The sequence below is a fragment of the Capricornis sumatraensis genome, chromosome 6 (assembly GCF_032405125.1).
Source record: "Capricornis sumatraensis isolate serow.1 chromosome 6, serow.2, whole genome shotgun sequence".
NCBI classification, from domain to species: Eukaryota; Metazoa; Chordata; class Mammalia; order Artiodactyla; family Bovidae; genus Capricornis; species Capricornis sumatraensis.
The window spans coordinates 105,688,297-105,716,163 of record NC_091074.1 but is presented as its reverse complement, the minus strand read 5'-3'; the positions used below and the strand labels follow the sequence as shown (position 1 = coordinate 105,716,163).

Below are 27,867 nucleotides of genomic sequence, written 5' to 3'. Positions count from 1 at the left end.
TCAGTCGCTCAGTCGTGTCTGACTCTTTGCGACCCCATGAATTGCAGCACGCCAGGCCTCCCTGTCCATCACCAACTCCCAGAGTTCACTCAGACTCACATCCATCGAGTCGGTGATGCCATCCAGCCATCTCATCCTCTGTCGTCCCCTTCTCCTCCTGCCCCCAATCCCTCCCAGCATCAGAGTCTTTTCCAATGAGTCAACTCTTCGCATGAGGTGGCCAAAATACTGGAGTTTCAGCTTTAGCATCATTCCTTCCAAAGAAACCCCAGGGCTGTATTCTAATGCTTACCAAATAATTATATGCTAAAAATTAATACAGTCATTTTTACACATATCACGTAACCCTTATGATCAATCTGCAAGCTATGTGTCATCTTCCATATTTGTAGATGAGGCAAACAGAACACAAAACAAGTTAAGTGATAGGCCAGGCTTGAACTCACACCTTCAGGTGACACAGCTCCCGCTTTCCCCATTAGAATACAGATCATCTGTTGAAATGCAAAACTGCTTACAAAACATGTACAAATTATCCATGGGACACTGGCTGAACACAAGAGTAAGGGAGAAAAAAGTACTGTGACAATAATGTTCATTCCAAAGTTTGATGGGATGAAGCAGGAAGAATCTTTTGAGAATATTTTCTTCAAAAGTAAAAACCATTTTAAGGACAAGGACAGTAAGAATGAAGGCTGGTAAAGGACCGGAAGGGTATGGCACATAGACGTCAAGGAGAGTACCTACTTTCTTTTGGGATCATTGAGTTAGAACAGAAAACACGCTGTTGCCAGACCTGACTTAGCAAAAGTTCAGATGAAATCAATCATTTTGAGAATCTCAGCATAACCCCAGTCACAAGCACTCAAGAAAGCCAAGTGAAAGGCATCGTTAAAAGTCAAAGAATTTTGCTGTTGGCCAACTGAGCTGTTGCCAATCTCCAGAACTCGAAATCCAGAGGCCAAGATGCTGCTGCTGCCATGTTCTGGTTATTTGGACAAACAGGATACTTAAAATTTCTCATCTGAAAAGTGATTTCACTTATTGATTTATTTAGCAACCAGCTAGTGGAGACTTAATTATATGCAGGGCACCATGGTGAGATTTGAGAAGGAAAGAGAGGTAAACATTGTGGCTTTCATTTTAAGAATGTTGCACCCAGTGGCAAGACAGAATCATGTTAAGAGTTAAATACAAGCTGAGGCTGCATGAACACATGCCTGAATAGACGAAGAAGGAAAGTTCTACGCAAGTTTGGAAGCAGAGGCCATTCATTTTGGCTGGATACTTTATTTTTTATGTACGTATGTAAGTATGTTGTCCTCTGCTCATCCCCAATAGCATATTGGACACCATCCAACCTGGGAAACTCATCTTTCGGTGCTTATCTTTTTGTGTTTTATACAGTTAATGAGGTTCTCATGGCAAGTATACTGGGGTGGTTTGCCATTCCCTTCGAACCGTGTTGCGGGAAAGACTCAGAGTCCCTTGGACAGCAAGGAGATCAAACCAGTCAATACGAAAGGAAATGAACCCTGAATACTCATTGGGAGGACTGAAGCTGAAGCTCCAATATTTTGGTCATCTGATGAGAACAGCTGACTTATTGGAAAAGTCCCTGATGACTGGGAAAGATTGAGGGCAGAAGGAGAAGAGGGCGTCAGAGGATGAGATGGCTGGATGGCGTCACCGAGGCAATGGACAAGAACTTGGGCAACCTTTGGGAGATGGTGAGGGACAGGGAGGTCTGGTGTGCTGCAGTCCATGGGGTTGCAAAGAGTCAGACACGACTGGGAGACTGAACAGCAACAAATGTATGCATTTTTAAGATTTTTTTTTTTGATGTGTCCCATTTTTAAAGTCTTTCTTGAATTTGTTACAATATGGTTTCTGGTGTTTATATTCTACTTTTTTGGTCATAAGGCATGTGGTATCTTAGCTCAAGGATCAAGGATCAAACCCTTACCCCTTACATTGGAAGGTCAAATCTTAACCACTGGATCATTAGGGAAGTCCCACTGGCAGAAGACTTTAGTGGACTGTTCCAAAGGTTACAGGCTAAGAACATTTCCAAATACCTACTTGAGAAATATCATCTATGGTTCTGCCAGGCACATCCCTCTGAAAAATTACCACACCTTTTGCTCATCTACCTCTGATATTTTTAGTCTTCCAAAATACATGAAAGAAGCAGGTCTACAGTTGACAAATTCAGAAGCAACTAACACGAGGGAGAGCAGAGATGAAATGACAATCTTTTGAAAAGACTTCAGCTTGCAGGAACCCATGGAGGTGATAAAGCTAGAATGCTAGTACTTAGTTCAGAAAGTAAACCCAGTCCAAAAAAGCATGGCCTAAAATGTATTTTATGGTTTGGAGTCGGCAAAGGTTCTTCTTTTATTTCTTATTTCCTTTGCTGGAAACAAATATTTGATGTAACTTTTTTTTGCCATCATGGATTTCACTGGTCCAGAGAGTGGAACAATTTTACTGGAATAAGTAAAACATTGGCTATTCCTCCTAAGCTGAATGTTCTGCTGCTTCCTTCAAAATGACAAAAAGTAAGAGATACGAGTTCCTTAGAGTTCAGCCGCCTGAGGCTCCATTTGTATAAAAAATTAAAAACATTTCAAAGTAAATTCAATTAGTGAATGTGTATTGCCTGAATAGACTATCCTTCTAAATTTAATATAGCTAACATGACAATTTTACGAGCAAACCATGTTAGAGATAATATATTTTTATGTTCCTTAAACTAGCAAAGAGACTTCAGAATCATAAAGAACACTAACAAGGTATTGCAGATACTTAAACTTTCTTCAAAGAAAAATATATGTGTGGTTTTCCAAACGTGAGAAGTGTGAGGTTTGGCTTTTTTCACGACTTCAAGGTTCCTAGAAATGTTACATCTTCACCTTGCACCAGCATTCCTAATAGACGGCATTACTGACACATAATTTCATTCGTGTGTGTGTGTGAGAGAGAGGGAGGAACACAGAGAGAGATTGAAAGGACAGAATAGTCCACCTCGAGAAGACTTTATGAGATAGAAAAGAAAAAGGGGGGGAGTTGAAGGATGAAAAACTAAAATTCCAAATAGCCTCTACTGTTGACTTTAGATTCCAAGAGATTCTAAGTAAGATTCTTTGTTCACTGGTGCAAAGGAAAAGATGGAGGAAGACAAGATTCTGTGACACCTGAAAAATGAAGGTGCTAAAACAAATAAAAAGAGAAAAAATGAAAGTACTGATGCCACTCCTTTTCTATTTCACCTTCGCATTCTGAGGATAAACACAGCAGTGTAAATTCAGGGCACTTGAGAGTTTCGTTCTTCAGTGATTATTTGATTTCAGGGATCCTTTCTGCTGAACGAGTATTCTGTCCAGTCCATGAAATGATAACAGCCTGACATCTTCAGAGACATTCCTGAAGTTTACAAGCTTTGAAGGCAGAATTTAGGAGTCCAGTTTTGAATGTCCAGTTCTGTTTAATGAACTTCTGTGACTGAAAATACACCCCATAGTGTCTTTTAGTTTCTTGTATATATTCTCTCCACCACACAAAATCACCTAAAGCTACTCGTGGAAGAATGTAATGAGCAACACACTCAACACATCATTTTACTAGAAAAGCAAGTAAACCTCAGTTTAGAACCAACTGCTACGTCTTTTGCACGTTTTATTTTTGACAGTATACACATTCATCTGGATCTCTGCATCTTTATAGATCTATCTGTTCTCAAGATGCACCTTGTAAGAAGACTGCACAAAATTAACATGTACTGAAGGCTGACCATGTGTCAGCTCATGGGGAACTTGCATCTTTTAGGTATAATTACCATAAAATTAACCTATTTCAAATGAACATTTCCATGAGTTTTAGTAAATGTATGCATTGGTACAACTCTCCACCATCTTCTATGACTCTAAGAAGCTCCCTCATACCATCTGCCATTGATCTCTGCTCCAAACCTCCAGTCCCAAACAGCTTCTGATCTGCTTTGTCTCCTTAATTCTGCCTTTTCTAGAAATTGCACATCTAGTATTTTGTGTCTGGCTTTGAGCTTCTGTGGTGGCTCAGATGGTAAAGAATCTGCTTGCAATGTGGGAGACCTGGATTCCTTCCCTGGGTTGGGAAGATCCCCTGGAGAAGGGAACGGCTACCCACTCCAGTATTCTGGCTTGGAGAATCCCATGGACAGAGGAACCTGGCAGGCTACAGTTCACGGGGGTCGCAAAGAGTCAGACACGACTGAATGACTTTCACTTTGTCCGTTGAACGTGATGATTCTGAGATTTAGCCACACTGTTACACGTGTCAGTAGCCCATTTCTTTCATTGATCAGTAGTATTCCACTGTCTGGATACAGCACATTTTGTTTATGCAGCCACTTTATGTGACAGCAGACTTGCTGGATCAGATGGTAAAGTGTGGGTTTCACTTTTAAACAAATTGACAAAATGCTCCAAAGCAGATGTGCCAGATAACATTCCGTTCAGCCATGCGTGAGATTTTCAGTCGTCTCTTCACATCCTCATCAACACTTGGTGCTATCGGCCTTCTTAGTTTTAGCCGTTCTAGTGGATGGGTCTTATTAATGGTGAGTCTTATTAAGCATCTTTTCATGAGCTTATTTGCATATCCTCCTACATAAAGTGCCTATTCAGAACTTTCCCTCATTTTTAATTGAACTGTTAATCTTCTTATTACTGAGTTGCAAAAGTTCTTTATATATTTTGGTTGAAGTCTTTTGTTAGACAGTTATTTTGCAAATATTTGCCTCCAATCTGTTGCTTGCCTTTTCATTTGCTTAATGGTGTCTTCTGAAGAGAAACAATTTAATTTTGATGACACCTGATTTATTGATTTTTTTAATGATCACAGCTATTATATCATATCTAAGAATTTTTCCCCAAGAGAAATTTGAGCGACATTGTGTTTCTTGTTCAGTTTCTAAGTGGTGTATGACGCTTTGTGACCCCATGGACTGCAGCACACCAAGTGTCCCTGTCCTTCATTATCTCCTGAAGTTTGCTCAAATTCATGTCCATCGAGTGACATAAGGGTCAACAATCTCTATTTTCCACATGGAAATCCAACTGGAACAACACTACTTGTTGAAAAACTATCGTTTCCTTATTACCTTGGCACCTCTGATAAACATCAACTGTCCACATATATCAGGATTTATTACTGAACTTTTTCTTCTGCACCACTGATCATATATCTGTCCTTATATCAATACCATACTTTCTGGATCACTGTAGCTTTACAGTAAAAGTTGCAATCAGGAAGGATGAGTCTTCCAATTATGTTCTTTTTTCATACTGCTTATGCTATTCTAGGTCCTTTGCATTTCTATATACATTTTTGTGTGAGTTTATCAATTTCTACCAAAGAAAAAAGCCTACTGAGATTCTGATAGACTACACTGAATCTGTAGATCAGTTTGGGAAGCATTCCCAATATTGAGTCTTCTAATCCATGAGTATGGTATATATCACATTAATTTAGTTCTTTTGTTTCTCAATAGCTTTTGTAGTTTTCAGAAGATAGCTTTCACGGTTTCGCTTATTCTTAAGCATTTTATTCTTTTTGACATTATAAATGAAATTGATCTTAAAATTTCATTTTCAGATTGTCCATTACTAGTGTATAGAATTTTATTATTGATTGTATCCTGCAATTTTGATAAACTCATGAATATTCTAGTATCTTTTTCAATGGATTATTTAGGATTTTCTACCTACAAAGATCACATTGTCTGTGAACAAAAACAGTTTTATTTCTTCCTTTCCAATTCTTTGGCTTTAATTTCTCATTCTTACCTTATGGTTCTTGACTTTTGTATCTCAATCATTAGCAAACTTCTCTTTAGTACACTGTATATTGACACTCTTATAACCTTTTCAGGAAAGCTGAAATCAGACTTCTGTATATCCTTTACCCCAAGGAATGACCATTTTTAAGTAATGCATAATGTCACTGTCTATCAGTCAAAAATTCACTTTCAGCAGCTGTCTTTGTTTATAAAACAGTGTGTGGGTAATTATTTCAAAAATTCAAACTGCATTTTGTATTCATCATTTAGAAAAGAAGGAATCATTAACAAGCACAAGTCTCACACACTTAACAACAACTGAGACAAAGATGGAGATCATTAGGCATGCTGAGAGTGGCGATTCTTTAGCCTCAATTAGGTGCTCATTGGACTTAATAAGCTGGTCAACCATGAGAGTAAGATTAAAGAACCAAGCACAGCACAGTGAAAATACAACATATCAAAGCCCATGTCTAAAATGCAAAGTATAGTCGGTGATTTTATAGTCTATTTTAGGTCTTTAGGAACTGTAACTACCTTTCTCATGGGTGGTTCTCAAACCTGAGCACAGTTCAACTCACAGACACACTGAGACACGGTTCTCAAAGTGTAGGAGATACCAGGACTTCGTTTAATCTTACAAAATTTCTGAGTAAAGTATGTAAGGATATGCAATTCCCATTTACAGATCAGGAAACAGATACAGAAATTGAAGTAACTTGCTGAAGCAGTTATAGTTAAGTGGTGAAGACAGAATTCAATCCTAGGTCTGTTTGGCTCCAGAAGTTCTTAACTGGGCTCCTAGTTTCCTGAGTAACCTATTTGCCCGATGCTTATTCTAAAGCCCGCACAGTCCCACCTGCTTCCATATCTGGTATGGTTTCTAGTCTTGTCTGGAGTTCCCCAGTGACTCACAGCTACCATGCAACCACTGGGGAAGAATCTACTTTCCAGGTTTGCTCTGTCCCAAAATACTAGTCTGACGGCTTCAACACTGTAATAAAAAGACCTGAGGTGGTAACATAAATAAGACACAAGCACATAAATGTAAACAGCTTAGCCTGAGATAGATGAGTGACTTTCCTTTCAGTGTGGGGGCAGAAATTGCCAAGGAAGTTTGAATATGAAAGGGCATTAAAATTTGTTTTTTTTTTTTTTTTCTGGTATTAAAAGCTTTTAAGTGAGGTAATTCAGGCTTTTCTCTGCTTTCATTTTGGGGAGACATTAGAAAATGAATGCATTCCAAAGCAGAGAAGTTAGCAATAATGTCATTATATGGTAAGTGGGTGATAAAGTTCAGCCTTCTCTCAACACCCTACAGAAAAATTCTAACCCTTGGGTGTACATGACTCAGACAGGAATCTTTCTAACTTGGGTTTGTAAGGCCAGAAAAGAGGAACTGTATTTCCACTGACAGTACACAGCAAGAAAAAGGAAACAATACCAAAAGTGCTTCTCATTGTGCCTTAAGTAAACACTCACTAGATGTTTGGGATTCGTTGGTTAATTACAAAACATTTCAACAGGCTCTTTTCATGAAACAAATACTATACTAATCATATGCCCCGCCCCGCTTCCACACACACACACACACACACACACACACACACACACACACTCCCTGAACTCTGGACAATATACAAAACCAGAAACAACGGTCTTAATCTGTGCTATGCTATCCCCTGAGAAGTGAGGAAGCCGCCTGGGATATCTTACCCTCTGATCAGGAGACTTTTGGAAGAGAATTTTTTTCATAAATCCCATATTTTGGTTCTTGTACCAATTTGTTCCCTCCCACAAATATAACACACATTTTACAGTCCTTATAATTAATGCTTAGACATGAATAGCAATGCCGTGGGAAATTTCTGTAGCCAGCAATATACTGGGAAACAACCTACACGATTGAGGCACACTTGCTGGCAGAGCCAGCAGAGAGAAGAGGGGGCCAGTAACTATGGGTCCACAGCCTGTTGCCTAATTTTATAAACAAAGTTCTTTTTGAAGCACAGCCATGTCCATTCATTGATGTCTTCTCTAGGGCTCCTTTCTTGCTACAAGGGCAGAGCTGCATTGTTGCCACTGAGACCATCTGGCCTGCAAAGCCTAAAATATTTTCTACCTAGCCCTTTACAGAAAAAAATTATCAAGCTTTGTGATAATACATTTAAAATAATATGGTAAAGTACTCTAGTTAGGGTAAGATGAAAACAAGAAAGAGAAGATACACTCTTTCATAGAACGGATCACATATACTCAGAATGAAATAAAACAAAGCAAAGTGGGTACAGAAGAGACCAAAACCATTAAGCAGTCAGATGTGGGGGGTGGCATTACGGATGGCTTTCTTTCCCTCATCTGTGCTCCAATTTTCTAAAATGACCTTACAGTTCACTGACAATAGAATAAACTGAACCTCACTTCAAACATTATTTTAGCACGTGCGTCTGTCCTGCACAGAGCAGCACAGCTAGATTCGGCCCGGCCCCTCCCAACGCTGTGCCGAGGGTGGGAACGGGGAGGCCAGGCCCCTACCTTATGCTCATCCCGAAGGTGGCTGTCCAGTTCTTCCGTGTGCTTGGTCTCATAGTAGCAAAGCTGGCATTTGTAAGGTTTCAGTTCATTGTGCTTTTCTATGTGTTGCTGGAGGCTCTCGTCACTGGAGCAGGTGAAGGTACACTTATCACAGCGGAAAACTACTCCCTGCAAGTATTTGGACAGTTTGGATCGGCACACTTCAATGGGGACAACCCGCTCTTCTGTGGAAACAAATTGAATACAAAGATGGGAACTTTTACTGATGGAAAGCAAGACGGTCTTTCTCGGGAGTATAAGGAAAAATTCCCCCATCTACTGTTGAAATTTCTCATGGCTGCAGGTCTGTGAACCACACACACATGCCACTGTCCCTCCTTCCCAACCCCCCAAGTCCACAGTCCACTGGGACACGTGGGTGCTTCTCAGGCCAAAAGCTCTGTGTACTTGATACCCAGAAAGACCTATAAATAGGAGTGGGCGGGCTGAAAGGTGCTGCGGATTTCTGAATGGAGGTGATTAAAGGGGGAGACAAGAATAGAAGTTTCACTAACATGAATGATTATCAGCAGCAACCACCAGCGCATCTTACTTCCCCAGCAAGTGGCATTTAGGCTTACAGAGATGTCCTTAACCACTCCAGTGTTCTTGCCTGGGAAATGCCATGGACAGAGGCGCCTGGAGGGTTAAATACAGTCTGCGGGGTCATAAAAGAGTTGGACATGACTTAGCAACTAAACAACAACAACAACAAGATGTCCGTAAGGGGGAAGGATAATGACATTCTTGGAGCACCTATGTGCCACCACTGTATACCTCCCTAGCAACTGTTAGGCCGAAGTTAGTCCCATTTCTACAAAGAGGTAAAACAAGGAACTGAGCTTTCAAGGCCGTCTCCCAAGGTCACAGACGCTGAAACTGCCTAACCTGGTACCCCACCCATGTCTGCCTACTGAACCGCAAATCGGCTCTCTCCCATCATTTCTAATTCCATTCCTGTTTCCCCTTCCAAGAAGTTCTCAAGGAGACTGTTTGCCTTTTCTTGAAACCAAAAGAATCTCTAAGATCAAATCTGAAAACAAAGAATACTGGACACTTTCATTCACTGAAACTCCAACCCCAACTCTGGAAGAGCTCCGGCAGATGAAATGTCTGCAGGCAATCTTCCAGGAGAGGTGGGGTGGGGGTGGCGTGGGAGATGTGCAGGATTTGTGCCTTTTCAGACAAATCTGTAATGTGATTGTCACCAAGGGAGAAAATAAAAGAGAGAGGATTTGGGTGCTTTTCCCGTTAACATACCAAATGCTGTAGGGCTGGAAGTGTGTGTGTGTGTGTGTGTGTGTGTGTGTGTGTGTGTGCTTGTTTATTTTGTACTCTCTCACCCTTGTGTTTAACTGCTCAAATTAAATTTCACACCAGTCTGCCCAGAGTATCGGCACACGCGCCAGATATCCATAACTGGGATAAAATTAAAATCTGTGCTATTTATGCAAGGATCAAATATAGCATGTGTTTTCATGCTGTGTCTGGATTTCAGAAGACTCTGAAAGTTTACAAATGGACGCACACAACATACACTTATATTATTTAGAAACAGCAATGTATTATTAAGTCAGGAAGGCGCGCTATATCCTCGGTCACCAGGAGCAACATTCACAGAGCATCAGGATGCTGTGTGCTGAAGTCGCTCGCTCTGGGAGCCCTCCCTCTTGGGCTGGGCTGTGTCTGCCCCTTGGGGAGTTTCTCCCACCCGAAGGCCTGGCTGCCTCTTAACCAGCACATGCTCATTGCAGGGCAGTCCCTGCCTTGGGAGTCCCTGAATGCAGCGATTAATTGGCCAGCGAGAATGTGGGCAGAGGAAGCGTGGAAGGTTGGTGTCTGCACCATACTCCCGGGAGCTCTAATGCATATGTTATTTTCCCTATACAAAGAGTCAGTCGCTTATTTAGAAATATAAATATTTTTAAACCAAAGTAGCGCAGACAGCTAAGAAACACATGATTATAATGGAATCCACACATTTTCTTAGAATAGCAAATGTTGTAACAGTCTTCTAACCATTCAGTTAGTTCCATGGTTTGGTGTAAATGGGAGGAAAAAAAAAATGCTTTGGTTTAAACTAATGAGCCTGAAGGAAGCCAGGGCTATGATGGTCGTTCTATGCCTCTAATCCAGGATTTCTCAATCGCAACGCTACTGATGTTTTGATGCCAGATAATTCTTTCCTCTGCGAGGTTTCCTATGCATTGCAGGATGTGTATCAGCACCCCAGGCCCCTGCCCACCAAAGCCAGGAGTGCCCCCTCCTCCTCATCGTGACAACAGAAGATGGCTCCAGACAGCTGCATCATGAGAAGGCAAGATAAGAGGCACCCTGGTTCAGACACTGGTCCAAGTCAAGGGCCAAGTATTCAGTCCAGCCATCCTGGACTTGAAGACAGGAGGAGGCTGGCGCCCATGGCAAGAGATGGGGGTCCAGGCTGAAGCCAGGAGATCGGCCCCCACACCCAACACCTCAGGAGGTCATGGCAAACTATTGATGTGAACTTTTCTGGCACCTTCTTTGAGACTTGCACCCCCCTCCACTGCTCTGTGTTTGTTACTGATTTATACAATTTTGGCATTTCTACTGCTTCCCCGCTCTTTCTTTGGCTCTGGCCTCTCCCGCCTGCCCTGGTTCTGTCCACCTCGGTGGAGACAGAGAACAGCTGGCTCTAAGTTTCCGCGTAACGATGCCTCCAACACCTTGAAGACAGTCATTCAGTTGCTCTCCAGCCTTCCCTTCTCCGCTGTAAATAATTGCTTCTTTCAAACTTGTTTTTTCTTATAGGTCTCCTTTCTCAATTCCTTTGGTTAGTTTTCTTCGCAGTTTCAATTTCACTATGTGTGTCTCAGTGCATTCTGCACAGTCGGGAGCGTTCAGAATAATACCTTGGAGGTGAAACTCTAACAGTGAATGGAAACAGCCACTCCCACTTATTAAGAGCTCACTAGGTTTCAAGCATGGTTATGTGTTGGACTCTCTTGGCTACTTTTTATTCGCACAACACCCTGCAAAGTCAGTTTTGCGAGTCTTCAGTGGAAACTGAAAACGGCTCAGTTGAGCTACTTCCTCAAAGTCAGTGCTCTAATTCAGCACAAAGTTGTGGCCTGGGAGCCCGGGTCTGCTGACCTTTGCCTGCACGCACCCTCCTCCGTCTCTCCTATAAAGAACTCTCCAGTCACGTCCAATCTGTATGCCGTGCACTTCTCAGCCTTTTATTCCTAAGAGTTCAAAATCGCAAAAGCTCTCAGTGTCTAAGGCAACCATTTTTGTCTGAATTTCTTTCAAGTATCTCCTGGATTTCATAAAAGGTCATTTCCCTGATGACTTATTCTGAAAGGTATGACTTCCTCATTTCCAAACTAAAACATTAACTGTAATAACTCCCAAGTCTCTTAGTTATATGGGTTATGGGTGTTAATTTTAGAAAACAAAGTTACCTTTTCCCCACCCCTCTTTCTACAAACATGGCTAACAGGACCAAGATAAAAAAACAAGACAGACTCTGAAAGGTGGGCAAAGGACCGACACCGTTTTCTGAATGAGGTTATTCATGGTGGAGGCCAGTGAAGAATATAAGCCGGGAGACTGGACTGTTTCCAGGTAGGGCCTGAGCCCTGTCTTGGCTATGGAAGCTCAGCCACTTGGGGCTTTTCCTACAGGGGGCAGCGACAACTGTGGGTCTTTTCTTGACTTCACACCTCTCAAAATTACCTTGGGTAAGAAATCAAGGCCTGAATCACACTCACTGTGACTCAGCTTCCAGCACTGACTGCAAAAATACTATGACTTCACCAGTTTTGACTACAAGATAGATCATGTCTCTCATCTGAAGTGAAGTGAAGTGAAGTCGCTCAGTTGTGTCCAACTCTTTGTGACCCCATGGACTGTAGCCTACCAGCTTCCTCCATCCATGGGATTTTCCAGGCAAGAGGACTGGAGTGGGGTGCCATCAGAGACTCACACTTAAAAGATATTGAGTGCTGCGGTTCATCAAGAGCCCAGAAGTATTTGCCGGGTGGGAAAATAATCTGTAAAATCGCCACTACTAAAGGGAGGTCAGGGGGAGAGGGGGTCACTTCTACTCAAAACAGTGAAAAAAAATCACATCACCATGGAGCCCAGAATCACCAAGTAACAATTCTTCCTGACAGGCAGCCCACAACACACGTGGGTTTCCTCCCCACAATGTGCCAGGCCGGGGGTAGCAGGGGGTGGGGGCTGAGGGGTGGGGTGGGTGGAGATTTGAAAGTCACTCACTCCAACCAACGCTGAACGTAGATCGCCATGGTAGAAGGCCGAGACCCCCGCTGACCCAAACCAAAGATCCATCTGTTACTCTAACTCACAAACCAGGGACAAACGCTGAGGACCAGAAAGCCACCACCCCCAAATACAACCATAAAGAGACACATGTAAACATAAGCACAACAGTTCCTGTAAAAAGTTAAGTTTTGACATTAGCCAAGCTACCCTCTTCAAGCCAGACAAGAGCTGGGAACTGTACCTTTAACAGGAAGAAGTATGTGATGGGGATGAAGGGAACATGTAATTTCACTGAATAAGATGAAAGACTGACAATCTCACTGTAGTATCTTTTTTTTCCCCTCAAGAAAAAATGATACTGATCAGATAAATTAGGGGAGATTAGTTTTGTTCCAAAAACATACCCACCTGCAGGGTTCAGTTATATTTAGCATTTATGTGTGTATAGAGGTTACAGGCTGCAAAACAGAAACTGTAAGTTTATAAGCCAAATGGAGACCCATCTCAATGATTACACAGCTCTGTAATTATAAATATTTGATGAAACTGTCTCATGCCTATAATTCAATTTTTGCCCAATTTCTCAGGTTTGCTATAGGTATATAAGGGACATCCAGGCCAAGCAACGCATGAGGCATCCATTGTGCTTCCAATAGTTAGAAGAACTCAGGAGAAACGCACTCTGGCTTCCCTGGTGGCTCAGACGGTAAAGAATCTGCCTACAATGCAGGAAACCTGGGTTCGATCCCTGGGCTGGGAAGATCTCCTAGAGAAGGAAATGGCAACCCACACTTGCCTGGAGAGATCCCATGGACAGAGGGGCCTGGTGGGCTACAGTCCATGGGGCTGCAAAGAGTTGGACATGACCGAGCAACCAAAAGTATTCACGTACTCTGAAACTATTTCTTCCCTTGTTCACTGTCCCTCTTCTTACTAAAGTTCACGCTCCTTCAGTACCCAAACCTTGCCGGACTCTTCCTGGCAGTATCCCTAGAGCTTAAAGCAATGCTAGCATGTGGTGGGTGTTCATTTGTAACATGAATGAAAACCCATCCAACATCATACCACTTTCTCCTTGAACCAGAAGACTCAGGGTTTAATTTTTCCCTGGTTTACACTGGTCCCATCATGGTGAACCTCATCAAATGTTGATCTGACCTAAGTGCATGGTGCCTCAAAGAGATGGGTCTATAATCCTTGGCTTTAGTCTCTGCTAAATTAGAACTCACCAGGTATTTCATCAGTACCCCGGCTTCCCATCTGTCTACAGAGTAGCATTCTACTCCTGCGATGGGATCCAAGCCCTCTTTCATTTGACCGGAATATACCTTTCTAGCCTTGCCTCCAGCTGCTGCTATTGCTGCTAAGTCACTTCAGTCGTATCCAACTCTGTGCGACCCCATAGACGGCAGCCCACCAGGCTCCCCCGTCCCTGGGATTCTCAAGGCAAGAACACTGGAGTGGGCTGCCATTGCCTTCTTCAATGCATGAGAGTGAAAAGTGAAAGTGAAGTTGCTCAGTCATGTCCGACTCTTAGCAACCCCATGGACTGTAGCACACCAGGCTCCTCCGTCCATGGGATTTTCCAGGCAAGAGTACTGAAGTGGGGTGCCATTGCCTTCTCTAAGCCTTGCCTCCTAGTACCTTCTAATTTCACTCTGTAAACACATCTTCCCTCTACTCACCTGAGTGGTGTGTTAAAATTTTCCTTACACTCTGTAATGAGTCAAATGGAGTCCCCAGAAATTTATGTCCACCTGGCCCCTCAGAATGCAACCTTATTGAGACCTGAGGTCTTCACATGTTAGTGAAGATAAGATTGTATGGGACTGGGGTGCACCCTAAAGTCAGGGTAAGAAGAAGAGAGAACAGATACACACACACAGAGACAGACACATAGACACACAGACACACACACACACACACACACAGACACACACACACAGACATACACACGAAGGACGGAGAGACTGGAGTGATATAGCTACAAGGCAAGGGATGCCAAGCAAAGTCGGGAGCCAGGAGAAGCTGGGAAGAATCTAGGAAGGATTCTCCCCTAGAGTCTTCAGGGGGAACACAGCCTTACAAACAACTGCATTTCAGACTTCTAGGCTCCAAAATAGAAAAAGAATCCATTTCTGTTAAGTCCCCAACATAATGAATACACCTACCGCAAGTCCTCTCTGACTGCTGAAACGTTATCATGGATCAGTTTGAAAGCCACCCCCCTACCACCACCTCTCTCTACTCTAAACAGAAATACATCTGCCACTGTCAATCTCCTAGGTACTTATCACTCACTATCTTAAACATACTTATGCACACAGTTCATCTTTTTGAGGAGAGCAGACTGGCTCTCAGGTACCCCATCTTAACCCAAAGAACCCAGCACGGTACAGCAAGGAACAAGCAAATAATACATGTCTACTGAACGCATGGACCAACAGAACGCTCTCTTTTGTAGCAGCCAATGTGATTCCACGGTTATTTCTCATTCAGATCACCCAGGAGTGGAATGAATTCCTTTTTCCTTCCTCCCTATTCAAATACAGCAATTTGTCTGGACAAAAAGCTAAGGAGACTGTATTCCTACAAACAGCAGCTTATTCTCAGGGCCAGTTCAGAAGTTGTTTTTCTTGCCATTCATTCCAAGTATTTTAATTAACCAAAGTCTCAGAAAGATCTCTTACTGCAGGCCCCAGAGACCAACGATGTTTATTCATCCACAGAGTAAGGAGAACACAGGTGCACAGAAAGCCACGTCTTGTTACTCTGAGATCAGCCCCAGCTCAAAACTGCCAGGCAGACACCCACCCAACCCTGTCTTCTTTGTCAAGACTAGCTCCCACTGAAACGCCATCTTGACTGAGACGGACCCCAAAGCCAGGCCAGGATGCAGATGGCAGACATGCTACCCCAAAGTGCCCTGCCTACCTGCAGCTCAGTGGTCCCCATCTCTGACCCCCAACCTTCAGACGACTCTATCCCCAGACCCAGATACCACAGCCACTGGAATGCTCAACGGGGTGACGCCAACCACCTTCCCAAGAGTGAGGCAGTGATGCCTGGTGGGTAAAGATGTGGACCGGGGGTGAGGCAGGCCTGGGATCAGATCCCAGCTGGGTCACTTATTAGTCATTTGACCTTGGGTAAGATGTTCAATCTTTCTGAACCTGTTTTCTCCCTTGTTATCAGGGATAACAGTTAACACCTACCACTTAGGGTTTTGTTAAAATTCCATGAAATGACTCACTGGAGAGCACTCAGCACAGCACCTGCTACCTAAAAAGTCCTCAGTAACAGTAACTATTGCTGTGGGTGTTGTCACTATTACAACAGTCCTCAAATACTCATGTTCATTCCAGATTGTACCCTTTCTGACCCCAATGAGGACAAACTCTACACATGCTGATGCTTCTTCTAATATAAATTATGTCTATAAATAAAGAGAAAAGACTCTAAATAACCACTGACAGGCAATACGATGGATGGATCATGGGATCAGAAAACTGGGGTTGACACACAGCTTCCCTGCTCAGTGGCTGAGTGACTCTGGTTGAACTACTTCTACCCTCACGGGTCCAGCGAGGGGCTGGGGCGGGGGTTCACCACTGTTTTCTGGCTGGGGGCAGCATGCACTACTTCATACACAGCGGCCCCCTCAGGAGAACCCCCCCTGGAGAAACGCCTTCCAGGTTTCAGCACCTCAGATTCTTGAACATTCAAAAGTCTAATGAACACCCAAAATCAAACTGACTCTGTTATCGTCTCCCCCAAAGTGGGCTGGAGTCCCAGGGCTGAGACAGTAGCCCGCTGCTAACAAGCACACAGGATCCTGCAGCAGACACCAAAACTCTAGGTGAGTGTTCTCATACCTTCACGTGAACTTTTAACTGCTTTTTCCTTATTCTGCAATTGCCCCAATCTCCTCTCTTGTTTTTAATCCTACAGTTCTGCACAACTATCTTTAACATATCTTCAATTCTTTGTGAAATGACCCTAAAACACTACACTAAAACAAAGAAAAAATTGTTTTTGCCAGCTTCAAGCCTCACATACATAAAACAGGACTACAGGTCAAAGTATGGTCCCTCCCAGTGTGGCTGGATGATGAAGTGACCATGTGTGAGAAGCACTGGGTCGGGTGTGGCATGCTCCAGGCATTAAGTGTTTCTCTCTGCCTTCTTGTTTCCTGGACTCTCAGCTCAGGGAAGTAAAGTCAGCGAGCTTGCATTAGGCATCAAGACTCTGATCCCAGCAGGCATGTGTGGGTGTAAGTCTCTGCTGCTGCTGCTAAGTCGCTTCAGTCGTGTCTGACTCTGTGCGACCTCATAGACGACAGCCCACCAGGCTCCCTCGTCCCTGGGATTCTCCAGGCAAGAACACTGGAGTGGGTTGCCATTTCCTTTTCCAATACATGAAAGTGAAAAGTGAAAGGGAAGTCGCTCAGTCGTGTCCGCAGTCACGTCCAATTCTTTGTGACCCCACAGACTGTAGCCCACCAGGCTTCTCTGTCCATGGGATTCTCCAGGCAAGAATATTGGAGTGGATTGCTATGTCCTCCTCCAGGGGATCTTTCCAACCCAGGAATCAAACTCGAGTCTCCTGCATCTCCTGCACTGGCTAACGGGTTCTTTACCACTAGCGCCACCTTGGAAGCTTGATTCCAGCAGGCAGCAAATGGAAACGATACTCCACCACTGAGGTGGGGTCTTACTGCTCCTGTCTGCTCCACAGTAGCATGACTCATGGCCCTGTTCCAAGCAATGGAGGACATAGAGCCACTGACAGCTACATGGGCCCAGGGACCAAAAGCCAGGTGACTGAGGGAGCACACCTCAAGGGATCCCAGGGGTTCCTGCCTAAACGTTCCTGCACGGCTTGCAGGCGGACGTCCTCGCCAGCAGGCATCTCACGTCTCGAGTCTGCCTGGCGAGAAGGCAGACCTAAGGTTGATCTTCCGTGGGGTCGGCAGCAAACGTGGGTGACATGCCACAAAAGGCACCGGCCAAAGGCAGTGGCTCTGGGGAAATGCTGCAAACACTGGAAATGCCCCCTGAATACCAGGCATTTCAGAGTAACATCCCCGCAGCAGCAGAAGACACAACGCATTTGAGTCGCAGGTGGCAAATACTGAAAAGCGTTCCCAGGTTAGAGGCAAAGGAAGGAAGACAGGCAGGAAGAGGAAGGAAAGGAGGGAGGGAGGGAGGGAGGGAGGAGGGAGAGACAGAGAGGTCAGTAGGTGGAAATAGTAACGGGTACTCTAGTCATCTTTTTCCATCCACCTCTGGCTGGAATCTCTTCCGGACAAAGTATAGTTGTTACATATTTTTTCCTTCCAATGCAGAGGGCGTGTGTTGTCTAATGGCATTTTAATTGGCCAGCAGTAAACTCAGTTCAAAGAAAAAACCAAAAAGAAGTATCCCAATACATCACTAAAAGTATCTCAATATACCACAAGGAATCAGTGTTTACAAACAGCCAAGATGCATCCACATGGAACACACCAGACACGCAACATGCCAGCTCGGAGGCATAATCATCGCCTCTTTATGGGGAAGAGGTAAAACACAAGAGGGTTTAAAACCAGAAGGTAAACCCACGGTCTGTGGCGTTTAATATGTATCAGGATGGAATCTCCTGGCAGTCCAGGGGTTAAGACTCTGCCCTTCCAATGTAGGGGATGTGGGTTTAGCCTCTGGCTGGGAAACAAAGATGCCACATGCTGTGCGGCACAAAATATTAAAAAAAAATAAAAATCAACATATATCAGGCTACTTTAAGTTTTAAGAATGTTCTCCATCCACTTCAAGGGAAATCCCACGTTCTGCTTTGGAGATCATCATTTTGGTCTTCCCTCAACCACAGGGATCTTCACCTTTCACCACGAGTTCACCCACCCACTCTGCCTCTCATCACTCCCTGCTTAGCAAGGTCGTGACAGCAGAAGACTCGGGGTGTAAAATCTCTCTCTCACGGGGAAGCCCCGCAGAAGTGCTCACTGCGGACTCCATCACCTTTGCCTCCCTCCAGGTGGAGGAAATCCTCTCTGCAGGAAGATGCTCTTACCCTGCTGACTGTCACTGGGGTGACCGCTGTGATTTCTTTTGGGGAGATAAGGGGAGGAACAAGGGACTGGGGCAAAGGTGTTGCTGCCACCTTGAGACAGCTTCCCTCTAATGCCACCCGAGCCACCCTCCCTACACCCCCTGCATCCCAAGAAAACCAAGCTGAGAAGGTTACCTCGGTGCAGCACAATGTGGTCGATCATGTTGCGTTTGTATTTGGTGTGATAGAGGCAGAGAGGACAGCGGAGATCTTTGGGGCCCTCCTCGGGGACCGCCGAATGCCCAGCTTCCACGTGCATAGTAAAAGCAGATCTGGGAGGGAGCGGGGAGAGAGGCGATGAGTGGGACCCAGAAGCATCACACTCACTCCCCTTGCCAGCAGTCCTATGGAGACACCCTGCTGCGGGGGTGGGTTACCCAAAACTACAGTGGCTCATCGTGCTTGCTGAGCATAAGTTCCTCAGTTATTCGGGCAATGACTGAGCACTCTTCTGTAGTGCTAACTTCTTTGGGGGAAATTCTGCTACTTGGCTGGGCTCAGGGCAAGTTAAAAGAAAAAAAGAAACAGACTCCCCATTTTATTTTTGAAAATGAGCAGTTGCCTGTTAAAAATATAAAACAAAATCCCTATGAGAATGGATTTCTCATCACGCTCGGAAGGAGAAGCTGGGATGATTCATCAGCTGCCTCGGTGACTCTTCCCAGGGAAGGAGGGAGGGCGGGTTGGTTGGGAAAGCAGGAAGGTTGATGACCATGTAAAGACGCTCAGAGCTGTTGTACCAGCTCAAATGTGGAGGGTACCACTGCCTCCCTCGCTTCATCCTTTTCAAAACTTCCAATTTTACAAAGCCTTAAATGTCTCATAAAAATGGATGAAACCCAAAGTTTAATGGGCAAGGTCCTCTTCTTGTTAACCCGAGTGCCTCTCTCTGGGGAAACATGTACACCTGTCAATGGGCCCTTGTTATCTGAGCCCTTCTTGACTTCTCTCAGTTCTAAGGTCACATACATATTTATCTATAAAACAACTGAACCACATTAACAGTCAGAGATGTTATACATTTTCCATCAAATCCCAGTGACTAAGATGTTGCTGGAAAAGAGACTTGTTTTCCTATCAATTCAAGTTTGGAGGGGTTATGAAGCCCACCCTCACCAGCCTCTCCTTGTGGAGTATGTATTGAAATACTGGAGTGATCTAAAGCCCAGGCCCTGACTGCAACAGGAGCGGATAATAATAGCTTCACACCTGTAATACAGCATCTAATCTCATTATAATAGCTTTCTATGATACAGTAACATTTTGCATTTCCTTTGTGTTTCCTTTGTGCCAAGCACTATGCTAAGCACTTTATGGCTTCACTTATTATTATTTTACTCCTCACAAGAGTCCTATGAGGTAGGTACTATTATTATCTTTATTTTACAGATATGGACCCAGAGACACAGACAGGTTTAGTAACTTGTCCAAAGTCACACCATCAGTAAGTGGCAAAGCTAGGGTTCAAACCCAGGCAGCCAGGCTCCATATTCTACACTCGTAACTATGAGCCTAAGTGGAATCTCCCAGGATGAAATGAAATCACAGGAGCTTAGATTAAATGAGAGGAAGGACTCCAATCTTTGTCATACTCAGGAGCAAAACTGACTGTAGATTATCTTTTTCTATGTGGGGACAATCTTTCTGTGATTGTTCAAGTTTACTCTTCCCAGTGTGAAGTCTTGGTTCTCTTTCAATAACATGATCTTAAGAAATCAGAATTCTTTACAAGGGTAGCAGAGTGTCACCATTGCTGGATGTTCTCTCTTGACTTTGACTTTGCTTCTGAGAAGACTATTTTTCCCCAAAGACAAAATAAAAAGTGGGGAGGTGGAGGGCATAGATTTCCAAAAGGGAAAACACTCACTGCTTCACGCACTGGGTCAGGGAAATCCTTTACACTTCTTGGGCACCCATTTGCTCTGATTTTTAAACTCACTTTTTCTCACATAGCTCTTCATCCCTTCCCCAAACCTAAAAGCAGTCTCTGGAATTAGCCTCCTTTTGTGAAGACTGGACCCCACCTGTTCATCATCCCTTGGGCAGGCTTCCCTTGAGCTCCAGATAGAGGAGTGTAAGGGAAGCGTGTAGTGAGGGGTGGAGCAGGAGCAGCCACCTTGTTTCTCAAGGCTGTTCTTTACATCACTTACTTAAAGCCTGTGTAAAAGGAGCAGTCTTTGCACTTGAAGAGCTTCTTCCCACCGTGCTTGTCCCTGTAATGGCGCCTGATGCTCTGGATATAGCCAGAGGAGAATTCACAGAATTCGCAGTGGAGAATGGCTTCCGTTTTCTGCTCAGCGCCCCCTGAGGTCCCAGAAAGAGGCACGGGGCTCACACGGCTGTTGTTTCTCGCCAGAGCAGCGGACTGATAGTGGTTCAACTGCTGCTGAACATCTGGAGGCTCAGAGTAGGATGAGTCTGTGGACAGACAGGGGAAAATGACACCAGACACAGAGAACACAGTGGAGGTCTGATACTTGAAAACCCCTGAAAGAAGTTTTGAGTCCTTTTTCTTTTAAGGGGGCTGACTGTGATCCCAGCTTTCATCTTCATTTACATTCTACAACGCATCTCTGGGGAAAGGCAGGAAGGGAGGAAGCGCCACTTCTTTTAATCTGACTTTGAGGGTTCATGGCATTTAAAAATAAAATTCTGAGGTTAAAGGTTTCAAAGTGAAGGAAGAAAGTAAACTGTTTTTTAAAGGAAATTGCAGTGTGGCAACAGGCTGCCACAGAATACCCGTCCCTGTAGGTGAGATAAATGCACCCGCATAATGTACACAGGCATGCTCAGGAGATAGGAAAGTAGGGGGGTGCAGTATCTCCAACTTTGCAGAACAGAATTATTCAAGCCAACCGGAAAAAAAGAAAAAAATAAAAAGGGTCTTCAACAGAAATGCTCAAGCACATGGCACTCACAAATATAAAAATGTTTTATGCCTTCACTGTCAAGCGATTTAAATTTTAAAATATAAAAATCCAATAGTGTTCTCCAGGAATGGATGTTTAAAGCTTAGTCAGCATTAAGATGGAGATTTATTCATAAATCCCATTAAAATGAAATTCCAAACAAGTCTCCCTGAAAGGTATTTGAAAGTTTTGCAATTCGGAGGAAAATGTCGGAAGTGACAGGCACAAATCTTAAGCCTGTGAAGCTCTACCGGCATGCGGTGGGGAAATCTGATGTAAAAGGTAGCTGAGAAAAATCTCAGCTTCCTCTTTAAATAATTTTTTTTTTTTAAGTTTTAAAAAGAGAAAGGAAGTGAAAAATAAAAGGTCTTCAGCCTTTTCCCAACACACCGATCTGATGTTGGGGTCAGGAATTCACCAGCACCGTCATCAACATTGTCCTGTATAACTACGGCTACCCATGAATGACCAAATGGGCTCTGTGAATCCCATACAGATGAATTTCAGTGTGACTTTCCATGAAAAGGAAACAAAGGGCTCCTTTCTTAACGCTTTTCAAAAAAGCAGGGGTGAAATGGGACAGAAACTGCACCAGCCTCCTCCTGATTTGATGGACACTTAATTTTCCAAAGTGTGACTCCCCCAGGTGGGACACGTGGGGGCTCTGTAGAACCCACATCTGATGAAACTGGTACCATCCATCCCGTCGGCCTCTTTGAAAGGAAAAACAAAACCAGCAGCTTCCTGTATTGTCGGGCCACCTCCTGTCTTCAAAATACTGAAATACCTCCCCTTCTTGTTTTCTCCTCCCCCTCCTCAATTTGTATTCCTCCGGATTGAGGAAAAGAAAAAAAAAAAAAACCCTTTGGAAATTGTAAACAAACCTGCCATACACACACACAAATAAAACAAAAGGAAACTTGAACAATATCTCCGAGCCTCCATGGGTTCATTACCAGGTGTACACCGAAGACAAAGGAAGAAAGAAATGACACAACTGAATTCATTTCACCCGATTCTTTTTATCTCCTTTTTCTTTATTTCTCGACCCTAGCTGATGAACCCACTCAGGATCAGAATAATGCAACTGTCAACTCCTCTTTCTTTCCCTCAATAGCAGGTTTGTTTACCATTTCATGGATTGTTTGAGATGTTTTCTATTTAAGCTCTCAACACTAGTTTCTGTTTAAGACACACGCACAATGAAGCAAAAGGCACTGTCTGCCCGCCTCTCTTGTTAACAGGAACATGAGCTCCTGGGTAAGCACCACCACCCCAGGACCCTGGTCAGCCCTAACATCTGGGCAGCACCGGTTCTGGCTTGCCCTCAGTTCTGTAGGAAAGAAATTCTGCAACTGACAAGGTCAAAGTCAGGTCCAACTGCCCTGAGTTGTCAACCATTCACAAATCTACCTAGAGACCAAATCAAAGGAGTCGTCCATTTCTCAGTAAGCAGCCACCACTGCCTCCAAGGTGGGCTTCCCAGGTGACTCAGTGGTAAAAGTTCTGCCTGTCAATGCAGGAGATGCAGGAGAATTGGGCTCTATCCCTGGGTGGGGAAGATCCCCTGGAGAAGGAAATGGCAACCCACTCCAGTATTCCTGGAGAATCCCCTAGACGGAGGAGCCTGGTGAGTTCATGGGGTTACAAAGAGTTGGATACGACTGAGCGCCTAAACAATAACTGCTTCCAAGACTCAGCACCTGCTTGAGTGAGGCCCGCAAGCTAGCACGGATGCTGGCATTCACCTCGGATGCAAGACACTGGACAGCTTCAATCCCTTTATACCAAAATCACAAAGGGGCTCCTAATGTGATGATAAACCAGGTCAATCTGTCTCCCCTACCTTCCACCACCCCTAGTCTAGCACATGCAACTCTCTTGGGTAAACTTTCCCAAGGGGAAGGTATTTGACAACACATTTTTTTCTCGTTTCTAGGGTCTAAGGCATATTAACTACTCCATCGCAAAAAAGCAAATTCTTCGATTTTCACACTGGTACTTCTGTGATATGAAACTTGAAGAAATAAAAATGCAAGAAGTCGTGGAGAAAGCATTCCAAGAGAGGAAATTCATCACCTGTCTCAAATGGCGGTGTGAAAAGAACAACTCTACGTACCTGCGTCATAAAATCCTTCTTTCCTGGTTAGAATCACGTGGACAGGTTTACTTACAAAAATACGCAGATCCCACCACTTGGGATACGTTTGAAAGAATGCCAAGGTAACAATTTCTGGGTCTCCTGAGAGCTTTATTGTCCTCTATCGTGCCAAGACACACTCTTCCTCGCTCTAACTTGGAGTTTGTGAATAATACAAACTTTAACACTTCAGGCACCAAAGTGACAAAGATGTGAGTATATCTGATTTCACTTATCCCAAAAAAGTCTACCCGCTGAGCTACATAAAATCCCAGTTTGTTTGCAAGGCCCGGCTAGAAGAGCAGAAGAGGGTGGTATCGTGCCCAGTTAGAAAGACAAACAGATTGTTAGCAGTGAAGGGTATGTCACATAAGTTAAAAATCATCATTAAGGCTATTTTCTTTCATTCCAAGTTTAAGAAAGGAAAGTAAAAAAAGAAACCCTGTGCTTGCTCGGAGGGCCCGACTTGTGGTCACGGGGACATACAGCAGGTGAAGCACAGGAGAGTGAATCCAGAGAACAGCCCCGTACCCCACTGCCGGCCACACCAGCTCCCTCTTTACCCCGGGCAGGGCCAGATGTATCTACAGTGGAACCAACAGCCAAGAGGGTGTCAGTCCATCCATCCTTAATCCAACCCTGAGATGTGCAGTTCAGCAAAGAATGTTGGTCTCTGACTTGTGACTATCTATACACAGAGTCTGTAAGGCCTCCGCAGATGACCATTTTGCCTTTTTGAGGTCTTACAAATAGCTGAGAAAAGAAAGGAAGCCAAAGGCAAAGGAGAAAAGGAAAGATATATCCATTTGAATGCAGAGTTTCAAAGATTAGCAAGGAGAGATAAGGAAGCCTTCCTGTGTGATCAATGCAAAGAAATAGAGGAAAACAATAGAATGGGAAATACTAGAGATCTCTTCAAGAAAATCAGAGATACCAAGGGAACATTTCATGCAAAGATGGGTACAATTAAGGACAGAAATGGTATGGACCTAACAGAAGCAGAACATATTAAGAAGAGGTGGCAAGAATACACAGAAGAACTATACAAAAAGATCTTCATGACCCAGATAACCACGATGGTGTGATCACTCACCTAGAGCCAGACATCGTGGAATGCGAAGTCAAGTGGGTCTTAGGAAGCATCACTATGAACAAAGCCAGTGGAGGTGATGAAATTCCAGTAGAGCTCTTTCAAATCCTAAAAGATGATGCTGTGAAAGTGCTGCACTCAATATGCCAGCAAATTTGGAAACTTAGCAGTGGCCACAGGACTGGAAAAGGTCAATTTTCATTCTAATCCCAAAGAAAGGCAATGACAAAGAATGTTCAAACTAAGATACAATTGCACTCATCTCACAAGCCAGCGAAGTAATGCTCAAAATCCTCCAAGCCAGGCTTCATCAGTATGTGAACAGAGAACTTCCATATGTTCAAGGTGGACTTAGAAGAGGAACCAGAGATCAAATTACCAACATCCACTGGATCACAGAAAAAACAAGAGAATTCAAGAAAAACATCTACTTCTGCTTCACTGATTACACCAAAGCCTTTGACTGTGTGGATCACAACAAACTGTGGAAAATTCTGCAAGAGATGGGAATACCAGACGACCTTACCTGCCTCCTGAGAAATCTGTATGCAGGTCAGGAAGCAACAGTTCAAACTGGATATGGAACAAAGGACTGGTTCCAAATAGGAAAAGGAGTACATCAAGGCTGCATATTATCACCCTGCTTATTTAACTTATATGCAGAGTACATCATGTGAAATGCTGGGCTGGATAAAGCACAAGCTGGAATCAAGATTGCCGGGAGAAATATCAATCACCTCAGATATGCAGATGACACCACCCTTATGGCAGAAAGAGAAGAGGAACTAAAGAGCCTCGATGAAAGTCAAAGAGAAGAGTGAAAAAGCTGGCTTAAAATTCAACATTTAAAAAACGAAGATCATGGCATCTGGTCCCAACACTTCATCGCAAATAGATGGGGAAACAATGGAAACCGTGAGACTTTACTTTTTTGGGCTCCAAAATCACTGCAGATGGTGACTGCAGCCATGAAATTAAGACGCTTGCTCCTTAGAAGAAAAGCTATGACCAACCTAGATAGCACATTAAAAATCAGAGACATTACTTTGCCAACAAAGGACCATCTAGTCAAAGCCATGGTTTTTCCAATAGTCATGTATGGATGTGACAGTTGGACTATAAAGAAAGCTTAGTGCCAAAGAATTGATGCTTTTGAACTGCAGTGTTGGAGAAGACTCTTGAAAGTCCTTTGGACTGACTGCAAAGAGATCAAACCAGTGAATCCTAAAGGAAATCAGTCCTGAATATTCATTGGAAGGACTGATGCTGAAGCTGAAGCTCCAATACTTAGGGTCACCTGATGCAAAGAGCTGACTCTTTGGAAAAGACCCTGATGCTGGGAGACGTTGAAGGCAGGAGTAGAAGGGAACGACAGAGGATGAGATGGTTGGATGGCATCACTGACTCGATGGACATGAGTTTGAGCAAGTTCTGGGAGTTGGTGATGGACAGAGAAGCCTGGTGTGCTGCAGTCCATTGGGTCGCAGAGTCGGACACAACTGAGTAACTGAACTGAACTGATACACAGAGTTTAGGAAATTAAATTATGATTTATAATTGCAGTTATAAAATAAATTTAACTAAGTTATATGGAGCTATTCATTTTGTAAGCTGTCTATAACAGGAAAATGATTTTGTAAAAGCAGGCTCACACTAGAACTTTAGCATGGACAGCTACAGCGTTTCTAGGTGTGGGTTTGGAAGTTACCAAGAGCCAGCACTGGATTCCCGCAACTACTGCGTATGGCATAGGTTCTCATCCCAGTTTCACCGATGAGGTGGCTGGAGCTGAGAATGGTTGGCTACACAGCTACCGAGAGGCAGAGGTAGGATTTGAACAAAGATCTGTCTGACTTTAAAATATGAGTCTTGTCTATTACGCATCTGTACTCAACAGGTTGACCTCTGGGGTCCCACGATGCAAGTCAGAAGAACACCAAAGAACACCTGAGTGTTCCATTAGCAACACACTCATAGCAGAGAGGAGAAAGAGGTGGCAGAAAGACAGAATGTAACATCCAAATGGATAGAAATTAGAGAGAAAATAACATTCAACTGAATACCAAGAGAACACTAAAATGAGCATTTCAGAGCACATGGGGAAGAAAAGAATCAACAAGGTAAGATTCCTGGGAAAGAAAAAGAATATTCAACATTTCAAAATGCTTTATAAAAACACAAAAACCCAGCAGGTATTTGTATACACGTGCTGCACAGGTAAGCACGGTCAAGCACCCAGAACTGGAGATGTGCTGGCCCACATGTCATGCTTCGATTAGATGCTGCATAAACTGGCCTCAAATAATAACACTCTAACATGCCTTCGGGGGAACCTGACTAGGAAAGAAAGGTATCCGAATACCAATGGGAGATGGGTGCTTCTGTGGCTCTTGGACAGCTCAGGACTTCAAACCAGAGAAAGCGCTAAGTTCCAGATGAGACCTCCTGCCACTCTCATTCAGTCAGGTTCCTGGAGAAATGGGAAAGTTCTGACTCTCATTCCAGCTCCCCAGAGAGTTTTTTCCTTTTTTCTCCAAAAACGCACCAGCACAGAAACAATCACTGGAAATCTACTGAACTCTGGAAGAACAATAAACCATGACAGAATGAAGCTCGCTTGAATATTCTGATTCTACAAACACTTGGTGGACACCCTCTTCGTGCCAGGCCATGAGCAGGCTCTAGGGACTCAAAGTCAAAGAAGGTGTGAGGTAGGACTTCCCTGGTACAGTGGTTAGGACTCCACACTTTTACTGCTGGAGTCCCAGGTTCAATCCCTGGTCAGGGGATCCCACAAACCACGTGGTCAAGGCACAGGGAGTGGGGGTTTGATATCCGGTCAGGGGATCCCACCAGTCATGAGGCACAGCCAAAAGAAAAAAGAAAAAAGCACCAGAGATGCCTTCCACAAGCCCAGATCTAGAGACACAGAGTAGCTGGCTGTTAGGAAAATACA

At 43.9% G+C, this 27,867-nt stretch overlaps 1 protein-coding gene across 2 annotated transcripts in view; it reads right to left on the bottom strand.

The window, feature by feature from the left end:
- ZNF462 (zinc finger protein 462) overlaps positions 1–27,867 on the bottom strand; it is a 93,453-nt gene that overhangs the window by 19,119 nt on the left and 46,467 nt on the right. For both annotated transcript variants that reach the window (XM_068974530.1, XM_068974531.1), the window contains exons 7-9: positions 20,923–21,190; positions 18,908–19,044; positions 8,357–8,580 (exon numbers count right to left, since the gene is read on the bottom strand). In XM_068974530.1, the coding sequence (XP_068830631.1) occupies positions 8,357–8,580; positions 18,908–19,044; positions 20,923–21,190 (629 nt within the window). The remainder of the gene's footprint in view (positions 1–8,356; positions 8,581–18,907; positions 19,045–20,922; positions 21,191–27,867) is intronic.